The sequence below is a fragment of the Staurois parvus genome, unplaced genomic scaffold (genome assembly GCF_062004578.1).
Source record: "Staurois parvus isolate SC_StPar_1 unplaced genomic scaffold, SC_StPar_1.0 ptg001171l, whole genome shotgun sequence".
Classification (NCBI taxonomy): domain Eukaryota; kingdom Metazoa; phylum Chordata; class Amphibia; order Anura; family Ranidae; genus Staurois; species Staurois parvus.
In genome coordinates this window covers 41526-59901 of record NW_028318967.1, presented here as the reverse complement: position 1 = coordinate 59901, position 18376 = coordinate 41526, and the positions used below count along the sequence as shown (strand labels likewise).

General features: G+C 41.0%; 1 protein-coding gene across 1 annotated transcript in view; it reads right to left on the bottom strand.

The window, feature by feature from the left end:
- The window catches only part of WWC1 (WW and C2 domain containing 1), a 115490-nt gene that overhangs the window by 73207 nt on the left and 23907 nt on the right, over window positions 1-18376 (bottom strand). Inside the window, exon 5 of the mRNA XM_089659607.1 lies at window positions 387-516. Within this exon, the coding sequence (XP_089515733.1) occupies window positions 387-516 (130 nt within the window). The remainder of the gene's footprint in view (window positions 1-386; window positions 517-18376) is intronic.

Sequence of the window (18376 nt, the reverse complement as noted above, 5' to 3'; positions counted from 1 at the left end):
AATGGGAATTTAATAAAGCTTTGCATTGGGGCAATGTTGTGCATCTCTCTCAAGCCTACTGGGCAAATAATTTATAAATATACCCCTAAGTGGGTATACAAATATAATTAATAACCACAAACTGGACCAATGTGTTTGAAGGTAATCATCCACAAAAATAAACACACTCATGTTCGCCTGACTCGCATGTATGCAAGCATCATATTGTCAAGGTAGATAAAATAGCCAAGGCCAATTGCCTGTTAAAGAGTAAACGGTAAACATGATGTGAACAAAAACAAAGCCCATGCTAGAATGGCAACAGTTTTTTAATGAAATATATCACTTTGACACTAAAATTGTGTTTTCTACAGGATGCAACCAAGCAATTTTCATCCATATGTTACCTGTATTAGCTCCCGTTTCTCTCGTTCTCCTGAACTGATCGCTTTTTTGATGGCTTTCATTTCATTCAGAATAGCTTGAGCTTCATCAAGTTTATAACCACAATGGTTTCCTGACATTTTCAGGTCAATTCTATATTTGTAAAGAGAAAGGAAAAAAAATCAAGGTCTCTTTAAAGCAGTAATAACTACTTTATCTGTACTACATGCTAATTTATGTAAACATTCATAGATAATGACTAGAGATGTACATGATGGAATTTTTTTTTTAATTAGTTACGTACATCGTTTTGTTTTGTCATATTCGTTATGTTAGAATGATTCATTTTCAGAATCCATTTTGTATATTCTGATTCATTTCATATATTTGTTGTTCCGAATCAAATTTATTTTGGAAAATTGCCTATATTAGTTTTAACAGATTAATTCATTATTTTGGAAGATTACTTATGCAATCCGAACCATCTCTGCTAGTCCAACTCACAAAGAGAAATTGAATGAGCTGATCGGACAATATTGACTGGAGTAAGTAAGTCAAGTATATCCAAAAGAACAAATGGCACAAAATTAATTTTGGATGAATTCATTATGTTATGATTAGGAGAGTTTGATGGATCCCCCTCCATCCAACCCAAACACAATAAGTGGGAATTTCACTTTTATACTTTATTTTTTTCTTTTTTACTGTATTTATTGCAAATATGTTTCCATTTCATATATGTCGTGCATTTTTTAGAATGAAAAATGTTAATGCAAAATAAAAACAAAATGGATCCAAATTAATTCAGATCATTCCTTTTTGTCGTTATGTTATTTCATATGCTTCAAACATTAACAAAAAGGACCAAACTATCACATCATGTCATCCGAATGAAATGAATGAATGAATATAGACTAATTGTTTTGTTATAATTTATTTTGGATTTGTTGAAATTCGTTGCTATTGCAATTCGGATACATCCGAATAACAAAAATTTTGTACAAATTTAGATTTGTAGCGAAACATATGAATCTATCCCCAAAACCAGGAATGGCTGCTAGCACCAAACTATATAACCAAATAGTAAGAAAATAGCAAGGCAAAGGTGGTGCTGCGCTAATCCTACATACAGTAAAGTGAAGACAAACTATATATCACTAATCAAAGGAAAAGAATGAAATGAAAACAAATGAAGAAGGTTGTGTCCACAGATATCTGTGGTCATAAATAAAATATCATGTCCGGGTTTCGGAGGGGTGCCTTAAGGCAGTGTTTTTCAACCTTTTTTGTGCAAAAGGCACACTTTTTTCATGAAAAAAATCACGAGGCACACCACCATTAGAAAATGTTAAAAAAATTTATTGAAAAACTTTTTGACTTGAGGGCCGCAATGGGTTCATATATTGGACCCGGGGGCCGGACCAAGAGTAGATGAATGATGTGTATGTGTCATCCATAGTAAGTATAGTAATATTCCCCCATAGTAAGCATAGTAATTAATCCCCCATATACTAATTCATCCCCCATATAGTAATTCATCCCCCATATAGTAATTCATCCCCCATAGTAATTCATCCCCCATATAGTAATTCACCCCCCATATAGTAATTCACCCCCCATATAGTAATTCATCCCCCCTATAGTAATTCATCCCCCATATAGTAATTTATCCCCCATATAGTAATTCATCCCCCATATAGTAATTCATCCCCCATATAGTAATTCATCCCCCATAGTAATTCATCCCCCCTATAGTAATTAATCCCCCATATAGTAATTCATCCCCCATAGTAATTCATCCCCCATATAGTAATACATGCCCCATAGTAATTCATCCCCCATAGTAATTCATCCCCCATATTAATTCATCCCCCATATTAAGTCCCCCCCTGTGTCAATTCACTTACCTTTGCTCTGCGCGTTCCTCTCGCCGTTCCGGTGTAGCATGAAAATCTGTCTCCTATGAGGATCTGTCCCCCTCGACGTATCTGCGCATGTGCCAGTTTCAGGCATTAGCAGCCGATCGGCGATCTCCGGCACATACGCAGATACGTCGAGGGGGACAGATCATCCTGACAGTATCACGCTCCGCAGGCCGGATTAAAAGGTCCGCCAGGCCGTATACGGCCCGCGGGCCATAGTTTGCCCATTGCTGTTCTAATGATTGGTCTATTTGTGAGCCGAGGCCACATGTTACGGATGAAATTGCAATTTTTACCACGGCACACTAGACAATATCTCACGGCACACTAGTGTGCCGCGGCACAGTGGTTGAAAAACGCTGCCTTAAGGTTATTAATATGTTTATTTCTCCATATTAAAGTATATTTTAGCCTGGCTATATTGGAGGTTTTGCCATGCCTTAGTTAGCTGGTTATCATTCTGGTCTTCATTAAAATGGCCTCCAGGGTCCGCCCTCGTGATGATTGATAGTTGGACTCCCTATATATGGAGTTCCATGTCACTCACTTAGATTTGCTCACCATTCTTACAGGGGTACTGCAGCACCTTTTTCTTTTGTGTGTTCATCATTTTTTAGTTGGGTGTGTATATATTGATATTTTATTTATGACCAAAGATCTGTGGAAACATCCTTCATTTTTTTTCATTTCATTCTTTTTCGTTGATTAGTGAGATATAGTTTGTCTTCACTGTATATAGGATTAGCGCAGCACCACCTTTGTCGAGATGAATCAGATAAGGGTACTCAACTTTGCCCAGGACTCTTTTAGACAGTCATTGATCTTGATTGTGCTACATTTTCCCAATATGTCCCTTTCTATGCGAACAGCTTGAGGAGAACAAAACTACCATACAAATCATCTCTATTCTACTCCAACTACCTTTTCTTTTAGTAAGGAAGTGCTCCTTTATAGTTCCAGGAGCAGGCGCCTCACCTTTCTGGATACTGAATGGTTATTCTGTAGATGAAATGGTCTGACAGGGGGACTAAGCTACTGTGAAGACTATTACTATACTGCTGGCAGTTTGTTATATACTTGCTGTATATGCAGACACTCTTTAAGTGACTTTACCCCAAGATACAAACCTTTTGATATACAGTGTATAAATTTAGCAGAATTTCTAGCTTGGGGTAGACTTGTTTCTGTTTGTAGACTATAACTGAGCTTCTAACACTCCTTCAGCTAAGTAACTATGGAGCTGGTTTTTCACAACAACCACCTGATCCCTGAGTGAATTCTTCATGTCAAATAAATGAAGTTTCCTGCATTACCTTCAGTGTTCTTTATATCTGCCAAAATATTTTTTTTAATCAAAATACTGCCCTTAAAGTAGAATTATGGCTACCCAATAAAAAGACATGTGCTACAGCATCAGATCTTACAATTTTTCATTAGCCCACCAAGTCTCACAAGTACCCATTGATTCTGCCAGTGAAGTCCACCTAGCTGTTTTCCTTTGACGGTAAGCTATGATGCTGTACGGTTCCTGAATTCAAATCAGATTTGCCACCTTCATTTAGGCTGTGGCACCCTTCACTACAATGGGATGAACAAAATGTTGCAGGAGGAGTAGCATTGTCAATGCTGATCCACCAGCATGTAGTCTATCAATCACCATTAAGCCACACCTAGTCTTGCCCACTGCTTTCTGGATTGACAACACTGCCTCTGTTGCTGAAATCCTCTCACCATGAGCTGTAGTGGGGACATATGAAAAAAAAGGAAGCTTTGGTTTAGTTAGGGAATGTAAAGTAAGTTTTTTGGTTACCTTATGAGGCTTGTGTATCATATAGTAACTGGATTTGGTACGTGCTTAGACTGTCATTTAGAAACCTTTCGTTGTACTTTAATTCTTTATACATGCTTACACTTTTTAAACCTTTTACGGACAATTGGCACAATTTAGTACAAAAAATGAATAACCCCAAACTCTCTCCCTCACAGGGGCTTCTTTTTTTATGATAATGATCCACTCCTAAGGTTTCAACATCAATAAAACTGTAACAAAGTCATAAAGTGATTTGTTGACAGTGTTTTCCATATCACATCGTATCATAGACCGGTGTTTTTCAACATTGTTTCAGTCAAGGCACCCTTTAAAATTATGGTTAATCTCAAGGTACCCCATTCTAAAATGTAAATAACATTTCTACACACTTTGTACACCCAACGTTAGAGGTGATTTATTCTTCCAAAGCAAATACACTTGTTCTCTCCCTCATATACCAGTTTCTGTCCCTCACTCTGCTAATGTGACCCCAGTACTGATGGGGAGGAGCAAAAAGGATGATGTGCATATACCCGAAGTCCTCCTTATCAGCTGATATCATTGGTTTTTAGGATGTCAGCAACTAGAAGGTCATGAAGGTGAATAAAAACATGTGGCTTTGTGTAACCTAAAGGCAGGATTGATCAACTTGTATACAATTTTTGGGAAATTTTTAGGAATTTTGACAAGGCACCCCAGGGTGCCTGGGCACTCTGGTTGAAAAAGGCTGTCACAGACAGATTATATTGTCAATGAAAAACGTACTTTGGCCAGGAGATAGGCACCTGTCCCACTAATTAAACAAGTAGACTATGTGGGACTGGTTGCGATGGACAGATGTGTGACCTTGCTTACATTTTAGGTGATTTTGTGACAAACTATTAATTATAGTAATTCTTAATAAAATCTGAAAGTTTTTATAGATTGAATAGTTAATTGTGGTTTTACATTTCAGTGAAGCCTTTAGCAAGTCTACCTTTGTTATAATTTTAATAGAGATTCTATCTGCTGGGCTATTTAAATTAAGGTTTTCCCTAAAATGGTGATCTAGCCTTAAGATAGGAATTCAAAATGCTCCAATCAGATTAAACTTGAGAGTTCAATGTTTTGACAGAGGAGGAAAAGGACAAAGTGAGGACACACTTGGCATAAAAGCTGAAAGGGACGGGGTGTGTGGTTTTTCTGTGAAAGCGCTAAAAGTACCATATCCCCCTAGGTTCCCCCTCTTCTCCCCATGTACCCCCATCTCACAATATACAATATGCCCTTTCTCTAGGACTTATTTTAATTAATAGAGGTTAATGGGAATATAGTTACTTAAACCCAAATTAGATATACTGTGATGTTATGCCTTCATTTCCCCAATATGTCTACCACTTTTGGCTTGTTAGAACTCTTGTTATACTGTATATAAATACCCAACCCCTGTATATTTTACCTCCTTTCTCCCTTTACAGTATGTTTATTCTGCATCTTCATATATTGTATAAAAACTTACTGAAACAGAAAAAGCTAGAAGTACTCTATGAAAACAAAATTAGCAATATCCAACAGAGTAGTGGCTGTGGGGATATATAATCAAAGCTACCAAGTGCCACATCCTAATAGAGCTAATGATATATACAACCAAAGAGGAAAGGCCAGAAAAATGGACTTTATAGGCACTGCAGCAATGTACAGTGGGGATCGAAAGTTTGGGCACCCCAGCTAAAAATTTGTATTAATATGCATAAAGAAGCCAAGGAAAGATGGAAAAATCTCCAAAAGGCATCAAATTACAGATTAGACATTCTTATAATATGTCAACAAAAGTTAGATTTTATTTCCATCATTTACACTTTCAAAATAACAGAAAACAAAAAAATGGCGTCTGCAAAAGTTTGGGCACCCTGCAGAATTTATAGCATGCACTGCCCCCTTTGCCAAGCTGAGACCTGCCAGTGTCATGGATTGTTCTCAATCATCGTCTGGGAAGACCAGGTGATGTCAATCTCAACGGTTTTAAATGCCCAGACTCATCTGACCTTTCCCCAACAATCAGCACCATGGGTTCTTCTAAGCAGTTGTCTAGAAAACTGAAACTGAAAATAGTTGACAAAGCTGGAGAAGGCTATAAGAAGATAGCAAAGCGTTTTCAGATGTCAATATCCTCTGTTCGGAATGTAATTAAGAAATGGCAGTCATCAGGAACAGTGGAAGTTAAAGCAAGATCTGGAAGACCAAGGAAAATATCAGACAGAACAGCTCGCAGGATTGTGAGAAAAACTATTCAAAACCCACGTTTGACTGCACGATCCCTCCAGAAAGATCTGGCAGACACTGGAGTTGTGGTACACTATTCCACTATAAAGAGATACTTATACAAATAAGGTCTTCATGGAAGAGTCATCAGAAGAAAACCTCTTCTACGTCCTCACCACAAAAATCATCGTTTGAACTTTGCAAATGAACATATAGACAAGCCTGATGCATTTTGGAAACAAGTTCTGTGGACCGATGAGGTTAAAATTGAACTTTTTGGCCGGAATGAGCAAAGGTACGTTTGGAGAAGAAGGGGCACAGAATTGAATGAAAAGAACCTCTGTCCAACTGTTAAGCATGGGGTTGGATCAATCATGCTTTGGGGTTGTGTTGCAGCCAGTGGCACAGGGAACATCTCACGAGTAGAAGGAAAAATGGATTCAATAAAATTTCAGCAAATTTTGGATGGTAACTTGATGCCATCTGTGAAAAAGCTGAAGTTAAAGAGAGGATGGCTTCTACAAATGGATAATGATCCTAAACACACCTCGAAATCCATGGGGGATTACATCAAGAGGCATAAACTGAAGGTTTTGCCATGGCCTTCACAATCTCCTGACCTCAACATAATTGAAAATCTATGGATAGACCTTAAAAGAGCAGTGCGTGACAGACAGCCCAGAAATCTCAAAGAACTGGAAGACTTTTGTAAGGAAGAATGGGCAAAGATACCTCAAACAAGAATTGAAAGACTCTTGGCTGGCTACAAAAAGCGTTTCTAAGCTGTGATACTTGCCAAAGGGGGCAGTACAAGATATTAACTCTGCAGGGTGCCCAAACATTTGCAGACACCATTTTTTTGTTTCCTGTTATTTTGAAAGTGTAAATGATGGAAATAAAATCTAACTTTTGTTGACATATTATAAGAATGTCTAAGCTGTAATTTGATGCCTTTTGGAGATTTTTCCATCTTTCCTTGGCTTCTTTATGCACATTAATACAAATTTTTAGCTGGGGTGCCCAAACTTTCGATCCCCACTGTATATTAAAAATTGTTACTTTATTGGGTGTACACAATAGTGCAGCAGTACATACAAACATCTGCAAACAGTGTAAACAACCCAATGGGATAATACGCTCTGTGCAGTTACAAATCTCATAGATACATAAAATATTGATACATAAAAATATACTGTATTCCGGTAAAGAATCCAGTATCAATGACCATAGTGAATCCGGTATCAATGACCATAGTGACTCAACATGTTTTGCGAGGATATCGCTATGAAGAGCATCAAATGGCTGGAAGCAGGCCATATAACCCTCTACTGACAAAGTCCCTGGTTAGGTTATCTTTCAGTAATGGTATATGGATGTCTTGTCTTGTTTTATCATACCACACATTATAATCAGTTCTGACTGTTTAAGTTCATGGGTGTATGTAGATCACTGTTATAATTACTTCTGTACAGTTATTTTGTAATAACAGGTTTTAATTAACGTAAAATATCTGAAAACTTGCACTCACCAAAATGCTCAAAAGTTATATACAGTAGCTGCAGTACTACAAGTTCAAACAAACTTCCTAAAGATAACAAAAACCTGTACCATGCTGCTTAGCTTTCAGTGTGGTACTATTCTTTTGTGAGCATTTTTTTTTAATTGACATCTTTTAGAAAACAGTAAAGATATACCTTTTATCCTTGAAAACACATTTTTCCAATGATTTTAGAGTTTTAAGAAAGCGCTGTAAACAATACAAGCTGACTAAATGTTTGATATATTTATTTTTTGTGCGCTAATCTCACAGTACATCTCAATCATGTCAGTGTTGGAAGAACGTTTAGGGGGAAATGAATGCAACAGACAGTTTTGGTTTTTCAGAATTTTAAATGGTTGGTAAACCAAAAAATATTTTAATTAAAAGAGTTCTCCTTTAAAAAAAATAGACGCACAGTAGGTGCATGAGCGAAGCCGGCCAGGACCGGACATTTCTGTCTGAGGCTCCGCACTGCTCGGGAACAATCAGCTGCTTAAGAGCAACCCCTGACTCGCTACTGACACCAGCTACCTCCCACAACCTCTGTGATCACTCAGGTACCCAGCAGGATGGTCCACGGAGCCGCCAAATCACAGTCTAAGTCCAAAACCATCAAGGAAGCGCTGGCGCGGGCTTCTTCCTAGATGGTGGCGGCACCAGCTCCAGAGCTGCACACTCCATGGCCTGCCAAACCGCCGCAACCTATCATGCACATCAGATGGTGAGTCTGACACAGACCTGGGGACTGCACCGCTGGCATCCCAGTCAGACATTGCCTACTCTGACCTCCTCAGACAATTTGAAAGGATGCTTCATAAGGCTCTGACACAGACCTCTGACCACATTACTGTCTAGGGGAATTGGAACAACGCACCTCCGACCTCCGCACTTACACACAATCACTCAGATGAGCTTGAAGCCCTCCAGGATGAAAATCTCACTCTGCAGTCTCGCCTAGAGGATTTTGAGAATAGGGCCAGGAGCTCTAACCTCTGCATCCGTGGACTCTCGGAAACCATTACCGACATCCTATCCACCATCAGGGTCCTCTTCCAGAAGCTAGCACCCGCGATACCAATTGAATGGCTAGAGATGGAGATACTCCACCGGGCACTGCCCCACGCCAATCTGACAGTCCACCCCACGACATAAAAATCGGCAAAATGCACTTCTTCTGCACCAAAGAACAACTTCTCTCTGCGGCGCGCAATACAGGATCTCTAGTCTTCCAGGGCCACATCTATCAACTCTTTAAAGATCTCTGCCCACTCACAATAGTCAAACAACAAGCTATGAAACCCCATCTACAGATCCTGCGACAACACCAGATCACCTATAGATGGGGTTTCCCATTTTCTGTCCACTTCTCCTACCAAACTAGTGACTACACCTACAGATCTTCTGAGGGTCTCCACACAACCTTTCACAACCTACAGCTTCTACCCCCCAAATGCACCTCCAGATGGATCTCATCACTGCTCAGCCTCCTGCTCCCCACAGAAGATTCAGGCCTCTCCCAGGGCCAATGGCCAGTTGGGCTCTCACAAACAAGGGCGCTACTCCTCTCCACCCCCTGCTCATCTAGACTCCATGGACTGATCTCCGACGATTATCCAATTGATCCTCCGTTTTGTTTTTTTTTGTCTGGACCACACTCCTTTGTAAGGTGAGACCTTTTAGTTCCAACTACCCTACAGTGACTTGGTCAGACCCTCTGCTGTTCACTGGTCTCCAACACACCACCTATGCATGGCCCAGTTCCCTGGTCAACCCAACTGTTGGGACATCCAATGGGCCTAACCTACTGCAGCCCACCTGTGGTTCCCACCATTTCACCTACCTACTCCAGTTTTCCTCCTCCCTCTCACCTGGATCCATCTCTTCCTTCCCTCCCTACCCGTCCTGCTTAATCCACTCTTACACCTTGTTTGGATATCCTACTTCAGCCAGTGGACGCTTGATGGACTTCACATATGTGCCTTGTTCTCTCTCACCTCATCTCTTCTGATTGTAGACTTTAATATAGTTTTTTCTACCACGCTTTGCACCAAGTCGTACCTGACCAATTACTGCCTTGTTTGAATTTTTACTGAAGCACCAGCGCATATCTCTGGAAGTCAGGGGATCCAAATCTTCCTCTGTCCTTTTGACTTAGCTCCTTAGGAGCTCCATACCCAGTTATTACCCACCAATATAGCTACTGAGCCCCTGACCTCCACAGTGTGCCGGGTGTTACAAGCATAAGTTGCTTTTAGCACTTGTTTGCTACATTTAAGTTTGGCTGTTGTCTCCCTAGAGTCAGTCACTGCGCTCCCTCCGCTAGTCCACGATGTACCATATACAGTATGTGTACTCCATGATGTACCATATATGTGTACTCCATGGACTACACTCAATCCCCTGGACCTTTTGCTTCGCATTGATCCTAGGGGCCCAACTACTTGCCTATGCAGTTTAATCTTCTTTGTGCACTACACTACTCTTCACCCTCCTTATTCTTCTCCTCTTGAGGCTACCTTTTCTTTTCTCTCCCCACTACACCCCTTACCCCTCCTTGGGACAATCTAGATAACCCACTACTCGGGAGCTGTTTCACCATCAGGCAGTGCAAAGTCACACCATGGGACCATTGAACGTACTTACCCTCAATGTCCAGGGACTTAACACCCCCCATAAACAAACAAAATCCTTTAAATCTTTTGCCTCAAAAGGCCCATTATAATCTACAGGAAACCCACATTATCTCTAGCTCTATCCCCAAAATCTTTGGACCTAACTATCTACAAGTGTACAGGGCCTCAGCCACTGTCAAGCGAAGGGGAGTCCTCATTGCCTTCCATCGCACAGCTCCCTTTACACCTCTGGCCAAGATCAAAGACCTGGAGGGTCGTTACTTTATTCTGTCTTGCCTTCTTCTTGAAACTGAAGTCACTATTGTTTCTTATTATGCACCCAACGGTAGCCCACTCCCGTTCCTTTCCCAGTTACTGACCATTGTTGACTCTAACAAGCAAGGTACCCTGCTTATCTGTGGAGACACAAACCACCAACGTCTGGAAGCGACCTACGCAGCTTCCCATGCAGCATTTCAAAATGCACCCTCAACAAAATCCGAGAGGCGCTTGAGAAAGGTTGGAGCTTGACCTTTTTCTGATGGATCTAGCTGAACAATCTATACGACGATATCATCATAAATATATTACACCAAAGCCAACAAGCCAGATACATTCTTGGCCCTTTCACTTCGTAGGCTAGACCGTGCCCCCAAACCTATCCACCTGAGATTATCCCCAGATACCTATACTAGTAACTCTACACGGTTCCTTCAAACTTTCCGTAAGCACCTAGCTCACCTCTACTCCCACATGGAGTCCTTACACCAACCTCGAGCCGAGAACCTCCTTTCTCATGCCACCCTTCCTAAACTTTCTACCCTACAACAGGAGGGACTTGAAAAGCCAATAACCCTAATCGAGGTCTTAACTGCCATCAAATCCCTAAAACAAAACCCCCAGGCCTGGATGGGTTCTCTGCTACCTACTACAGGAAATTTGCCCATCTCCTCTCCCTCGTACTAACGAATGCCTTTAACGCTAGGCTGGTCAAGCCTTTAGGTCTGAAACTTTGACAGCTACTATATCCATGATTCCAAAACCGCACACGGATGACTCCTCCTAGTCGAACTACAAGCCTATTTCTCTCCTCAATTTAGACATTAAAATCTTGGTGAAGATTCTCTCCACTTACCTCAACCCTATTATAGGCTCTCTTATAGACAAAGACCAAGTGGGCTTCATCCCCACCCATATAATATTCGACTTGACCTTCTAGCCACCTAGTTCGCTCTCGCAACATCCCCACCTGTTACCTTTCTTTAGACATTAGAAAAGCCTTTGATACGGTATATTGGCCCTACCTTCAATTCATACTCCAGCGTTGGGGATTTGGAGCTCATTTCCTCTCATGGATCTCTTCCTTGTACTGTAACCCTGTAGCCAGCGTACGCTACATGGGCCACAAATCAGACCCCTTCCCAATCAGAAGAGGCATGCGTCAGGGATGCCCACTCTCACCATTGATTTTCGCTTTAGCCATCGAACTCCTTGCCCTTTTAATTCGAGACAATCCTGATATTTGGGTTCTAGAGGCTAGCGGACAACAGCACAAACTCTGCCTTTTCGCGGATGATGTCTTGCTTTTTACGACATCCCCACTTACCTTAGCTCCTAACCTACTCCATCTCCTAGACAGCTTTGGTTGAATATCTGGCCTTCAAGTTAACCCCCAAAAATCAATGGTGTTAAATATATCAATGCATCCGCTAGAGCTAGCCCAATTACAAGACGCTCTATCGTTCTCTTGGTCCCCCTACTCCATCTCTTATCTTGGCATTAAACTGACGGCTAGTCTATCTGACCTATACTCAGCCAACTACCCTCCCATGTTGACCCATATTACTAATCTCATAATCAAATGGTCTACTCTTCCACTAGAAAGGATAGGTAGAATCACAGTAATAAAAATGGCCGTCCTACCCAAAATCTTATATTTATTCTGAGTGCGTCCCATCCCAGTGCCGGCCTACTTCCTTTGCATACTACAACGACACACTTCTACCAAAGTCTGGGGCTCTATACGCGCCCGTATTCCTCGAAAACTACAAAACTAAACCACTTAGTGGCCTTGGCCTCCCTAATTTTACTAGATATTACTACGCTGCCCATATTGCACAATTATCTAAATACCATGCAACCTCTGAAACCCCATTATGGGAAACCTTTGAGTCCATAGACTATGATCCCCTATCCGTTGCCAATCTTCTCTGGCTCCGACCCTCAGACCGTCGAACAAGCTATAACCCAATCACATGCAATTCCCTTACGCTCTCGGACTGACTCAAAACCCGACATGCCCTTCAATCACCTCATAATCCCTTACTTTCCTTTCTTTGTAACCCTGCCTTCTATGCAGCCTGGTCCTCTCCATTCTTCTTTGCAGTCTGGTCCTCAGCAAACTTGATCGGAGCGTACAAGTTTTTGACCTTGAATGGGATTAAATCCTTTCCCTCCCTTCGAGAATTATATTCTCTCCCAGCATCTGAAATCTTTAGGTACCTACAACTCAAACATTTCTTCATTCCTTCAGCGCACTAGACTCCTCTATCCTATCCATGACCTTCTTTGAGGGGTCTTGTGAAAGTGACCCAAATAGACGATTTGCCTTATCTCTGCACTTTATTCACAACTCCTAACCTCTGGAACCTCCTCCACCCCCTATGTTGCTAAATGGGAAGAAGATCTTGGACCCTTGTTGGACATGGCTGATTGGGACCAAATTTGGCTAACCATCAAATCCTCCTCACATAACAGTTGCATTAGAGACCAACTACAAGGTCCTAGCCCGCTGGTACTTGGTCCCGGCCAGGATTACCAAATATGTTCCTAACTATTCTCCTGATTGTTTTCGAGGCTGTGCGATGGGGGGCACCTACTAGTCGTGCCCAGTAGCTCAAGTCTTTTGGACTGAGGTTTTTGACATCTTATCCTCACTTTTACCTGTGTCCCTTCCCCCAAATCCAGCTGTTGCATTACTGAACCTAAAACCACAACACTTATCCCAACGCGAATTTAAACTCCTTTTGCAGGTTAACACAGTGGCCAAACAAATCCTGGCGAAATCCTGGAAGTCTCCAACTCTCTGCACCCTTGCAGTCAAACGCAAAGCGATGCAGGCTATAATTCATGCCAAAATAGAAGCGACCATCAAAGATACAGTAGCCAAATTTACAGCAACCTGGACACCCTGGGTCGAACGTTATCAAATTTTGATGAATCACTGCTGCTTCCTTGACCAACATCTACCACGTTCCTCATGGACGACATACACCAGCTTCCTATCCGGATTGGTCTCAGGAGACCAGCCCCCTCTCTTGCCCTTCCTCTTCTTCCCACACACTCTCTCACATTTGCCACTCTCACCTGTCCTATCGTCTGGCCTACCTCATCTTCCCTGAATTAATTTTCTTTTCTTCTAAAACAAACATTTATCAGTGAGATTACATACTACTCTCAGGAGCAGAACAGTCTCAGTTTACCCCATGTTCCCCCCTCTTTCAGTGACGTGATGGCCCTCACTATACCTTCTTTCACATCACTCTACTCTCAACAAAGGTCTACAGACAGTCCATCCACTTATGAGTTCTACCTGCTTGAGTCGAAATTCACCTCTGTATGTCATGTATATGCACTTCTGACTATACAGATCTGATTTGCAATTCCTAACTAATATCATTGCATCTTCTATTCTCTGCCACCTTTACCCTAGTTGTATATCTAGATATGGTGGTTGTCATCATTTTTCCTCAAAATATTTGAAAAAACAAAAAATAGATTCACATATTTTTGCAGGTCAAAAATAAATGTGTGCATTTACAATTATTTTTTTTATTTTTAGGAGCCTGGAAAGCATTGCACCAGTGATCAGTAGATTGTGGGTCCCATGTAGGACTCCTGCAGATTGTCAGTGTAATCTGTTTGCCCATACATCATATGGGTAGGCAGTTTCATACTGACAGGAAGAATCGATGAACTACCACAGAGCTCAACAACGCTGTGGTAGTTCACTGAGAACTACAAGCCATCCGCAAAAGGATGTTGGTACTTGTAATTGATTTATTCATAGAACTCTGCCCACACAGCTGAGCTCTTTTAAAAAGGTGACCTCTAGTATGGGAACTTCTCCCCGTACTTCTGTCACAGGGAGTGAGATGATCGGTGAGTGCCCGCAACAGAGAGAACATGTTACATGTCCCACCCTAAAAACAGATGGAACATGTAACATATTCCCAAAGGTGAACTTGTCTTAATTTACACTGAAGGCTTCCTATGAACATTGATTAATGGAGTGCTGCTGTACCCATAATCCTTCCAATAAAGTCAATCTAGTGCTGCTGCTTGTTAAATTTCTTTGTTTCTGGATAGCCGTTTTCTGCAGGCTGTACCTCCACAATGATCTTGCCACTAGTGTGCACATGCTCCCATTCCCCTCCCATAAAAATTTGGTTACGCATAACGCTTTCTCCCAACTGGCAACATCTGAGGCAGGCAGGGACACCTAACAGGGCAGCCTTTGCTAGGTGACTGCTGATGAAAGTTCACTGTAACAGAACCTGTCAATCTGGATACAGTCCACCTCCAGCAGTGGTAGAATCAGAAAGGATTTGTTGTACCCTATACCAATTAGCCTCAAAAGTTAAAAAGCGAGTAATCCCAAGATAAAAAAAAAAAAAAAAAAAAAAAAAAAAAAAAAAAGAAGACGACTTACTATAGCTGACCATGCATGGTCCAGTTTTTTTCATCTTTATGTCTAGAAAGTATTTTGTAGGGTAATATGGGTTGTGTGCAATAGGAGGCAATAGTGTGTGGTAGAAAAAAGGTTTTGGACAGAGAGATGGGAATCATTTATGATCTGCAACAAAAATTGGTAGGCAACATATACATTCTATTAATATCAATTTTACCCAACCACAAGAATGTTACGTTGTTCCAGTTATCAAGGTTTTATTTATTTATTTACTTTAAACAGCAGAGCATAGATCTTTAGGTAGAATAGTTAGCAGGAGTTGGCAAGCTCAATGCTCAGATATTTCAGCGATTGGTGTTGCCACACAAAGGAGTATGAGTGGCGAAGAAGTCGACGGTTTCATTTTAAGGATAGTACTTCTGATTTATGTGTTTTAATTTTGAAATTTAAAAGGGTCTAAAAAATGTTTTAACTCTAGTAAGGTTGGACAGAAAAGTGATTGCTTCGGTAATGTATAACAAGATATCATTCGTGTAGGATAAAAGCTTTGCAAACCACACAAATATTCTGATTTAGTCTGATTTTGCAAAGCGGAGCTTCTACTACTAGATCAAACCCCATAGGTAGTAGTGAGCACCCTTTTATTTAAAGTGTGCAGTTGCCCATTGGTCCCTAATTTCTGAGGAAGCTGCATTGGGACACAATGGGGTTTATTTACTAAAGCTGGAGAGTCCAAAATCAGACTCCCTTCTGCATAGAAACCAATCAGCTTCTAACCTCAGCTTGTTCAATGAAGCTTTGGCAATGAAACCTGGAAGCTGATTGGTTTCTATGCAGAAGGGAGTCTGATTTTGGACTCTCCAGCTTTAGTAAATAAACCCCAATGTGTCAAGCAGGGTTGGTCCGTAATGTTGGTTCGCTACTGGGAGGAGTTTTTGGCAATGCCGTCAGATAGCAGTCAGTGGCTGCATGGATTACGACACCAGGTGGTGGGGTAAATGTACAGGTGCCATTACATGTGATATTACACTTGCCTAGTGCAGTCTGTGTTTGGGAGTGGGTGAGAAAGAACACAGTTAACTTTGACTCTGGTCATGGGGTCTATGTAGAGTGCCAATATCCAGCTCAAAATGTTAGGGTAGATTGGATATTCATGGAAGAAACCCTTAGACCTGAGTTTAGACCCTATCAAAAGCCTTCTCAGCATCAGTGAAAAGGAGACAACAGCTGAAGTGTGGCTGGGTATATACTTCGTGAATACTCTGCAGAGCTCTGAAAGAGTTGTCTCTAGCTTCTCTGCCTGGTATAAATGTACTCTGGTCTGGGTCTTAGGTAAGGAAGGCATTCCCTGAGTCAGTTTACTACGATTTTAGAAAGGATCTTGATGTTCATGTTGAGTAAGGAGCTTGGGTGATCACTTGGTGTGATCCATCCCTTTCTTTAGGAATAACGGTAATATGTGCTAATAGTGCTTCTCCCACCCCCTTCAAATAGAGAGTTGAAAAAGATTCAGGTGAGGGTTGAGAAAAGTTTTCGTAGTATTCAAAGCCATCTGGGCCAGGGCTCTTTCCATTCGAGAGCTTTGATCAGGTGTTTAATTTCTAAAGGGTAACAGGCTAGAGACTAGGGGGAGTTTGGGATATGTGAACATTTTCAGACAGTGTTGGCTGTCAGATCTCCTCTGCCCATCCCTCACTATAAGAGACCTCAGACTACATATGTCATGGTAAAAAACCTCTGGCGAGCAGTTAAGAGTTGTGCTGGAAGTACAACTATTGTGAGTGGTGTTCAATTTATGTATATGTCTAGCATTCTGTATTTTCTAATTGCTCCTCTTTGCTTATAGAATTTGTGGTATAGACATCTAAACTTTTGTTGTGTATGTTTATCAAAGAAGGAAGTCGATTTCATGCCAGGGGAATCCAGCTTACACTCATGACTCTCCAATCTTTGGCATCTTTGCGAATTTGTTTTAAAGCATACAGATTTTCTAAAGAAGTGGAGACATATCAGCATGCCTTTTTTACTTGAAGGGGAGAGTCATGGGGAAAAAAAGCTCCCATGTGTCACTGTCTTATGTCCCTCTCAGACCACGTTCTCAGTCACCTCCCTAGGGGTATTGATCTCAAAATACAACAGGTGTACCAGATGTAATTATCCAGGAGTATTGTTCATTTGCCATAACCAATTTTTGCAGACAGAATCAGGTAAAGAAATTTATATTATTACAGGAGTGTGGTCAAAAATTGTGATCTGCACTATGTCAGCCTTACCCAAGACGTATAGGTAGAACTGGTCAAGAGGTCTATTCCAGCTTAAGTCTTGTGAAATAATAGCTTTAGTCTTGAGTTAGTGCATGCATTAACCTCCAGCAATCAACAAGATGCCTACTCTGGATTGTTTTACAAAAATGTTTCATGGTTGCTAACAATGGTAAAGATTTACAGAAGTACCAAGAGCCGGCTCCAGGCCAACATTAACATTTGCCTTCAAATATAAGGAATACTTCTCTGAAATCTTCTAGGTTTAGTCAAAGTTTATGCCATGAAAAGATTTTTTTTGTGTTGCTGGGGCATACACCTTTGCAAAATTAAATCTGTGGCCATTTTTTTTTGTGAAAGTGGACCTTTCACAAAAAGGAATTGGTCCTAGGGATCAAAAAGAGTTGGTCCTCAGGCAAGATGAAAAAGCTTCTGTACATAGAATCTGCTACAGGTGCTCAAAGAGTTTAGGGGTGAAAGAGTTTAAACTGGGACTTTTGAGGCATTAACACTTGGGGATGTAAGCAGTGTATCTCTGGCTACAAGCTTTCCCTCATGTTTGGAAATCAGAGTCCCCTTACATTATATGAAAAAAATCTTTAATTGAGACGCATTGTGTTAACCATGTATAACACCGAACAACAATGCATGACCATGTGAATTGCACCTATGAAATCACAATGCATGATCTGCATTGTAACAGTAACAAAAGATTAGACTAGAAACAGTAACAAGCCAATTACATACAAACAAATATGATCAAGCATCTAACTAGTCGCTCTTGGTAGTGGGTCCCCCATTGAGTTTTGGGATATGCTCCTGACTAGGGTTTTTTCCATCATAGTAAGAAATCCATTTATATGGAGTAGGACCTATTGGGAGTATGTGGAATGCCAACACAAACTACCTTTCCTGGCCTCTCTGCCACTTCATGTAT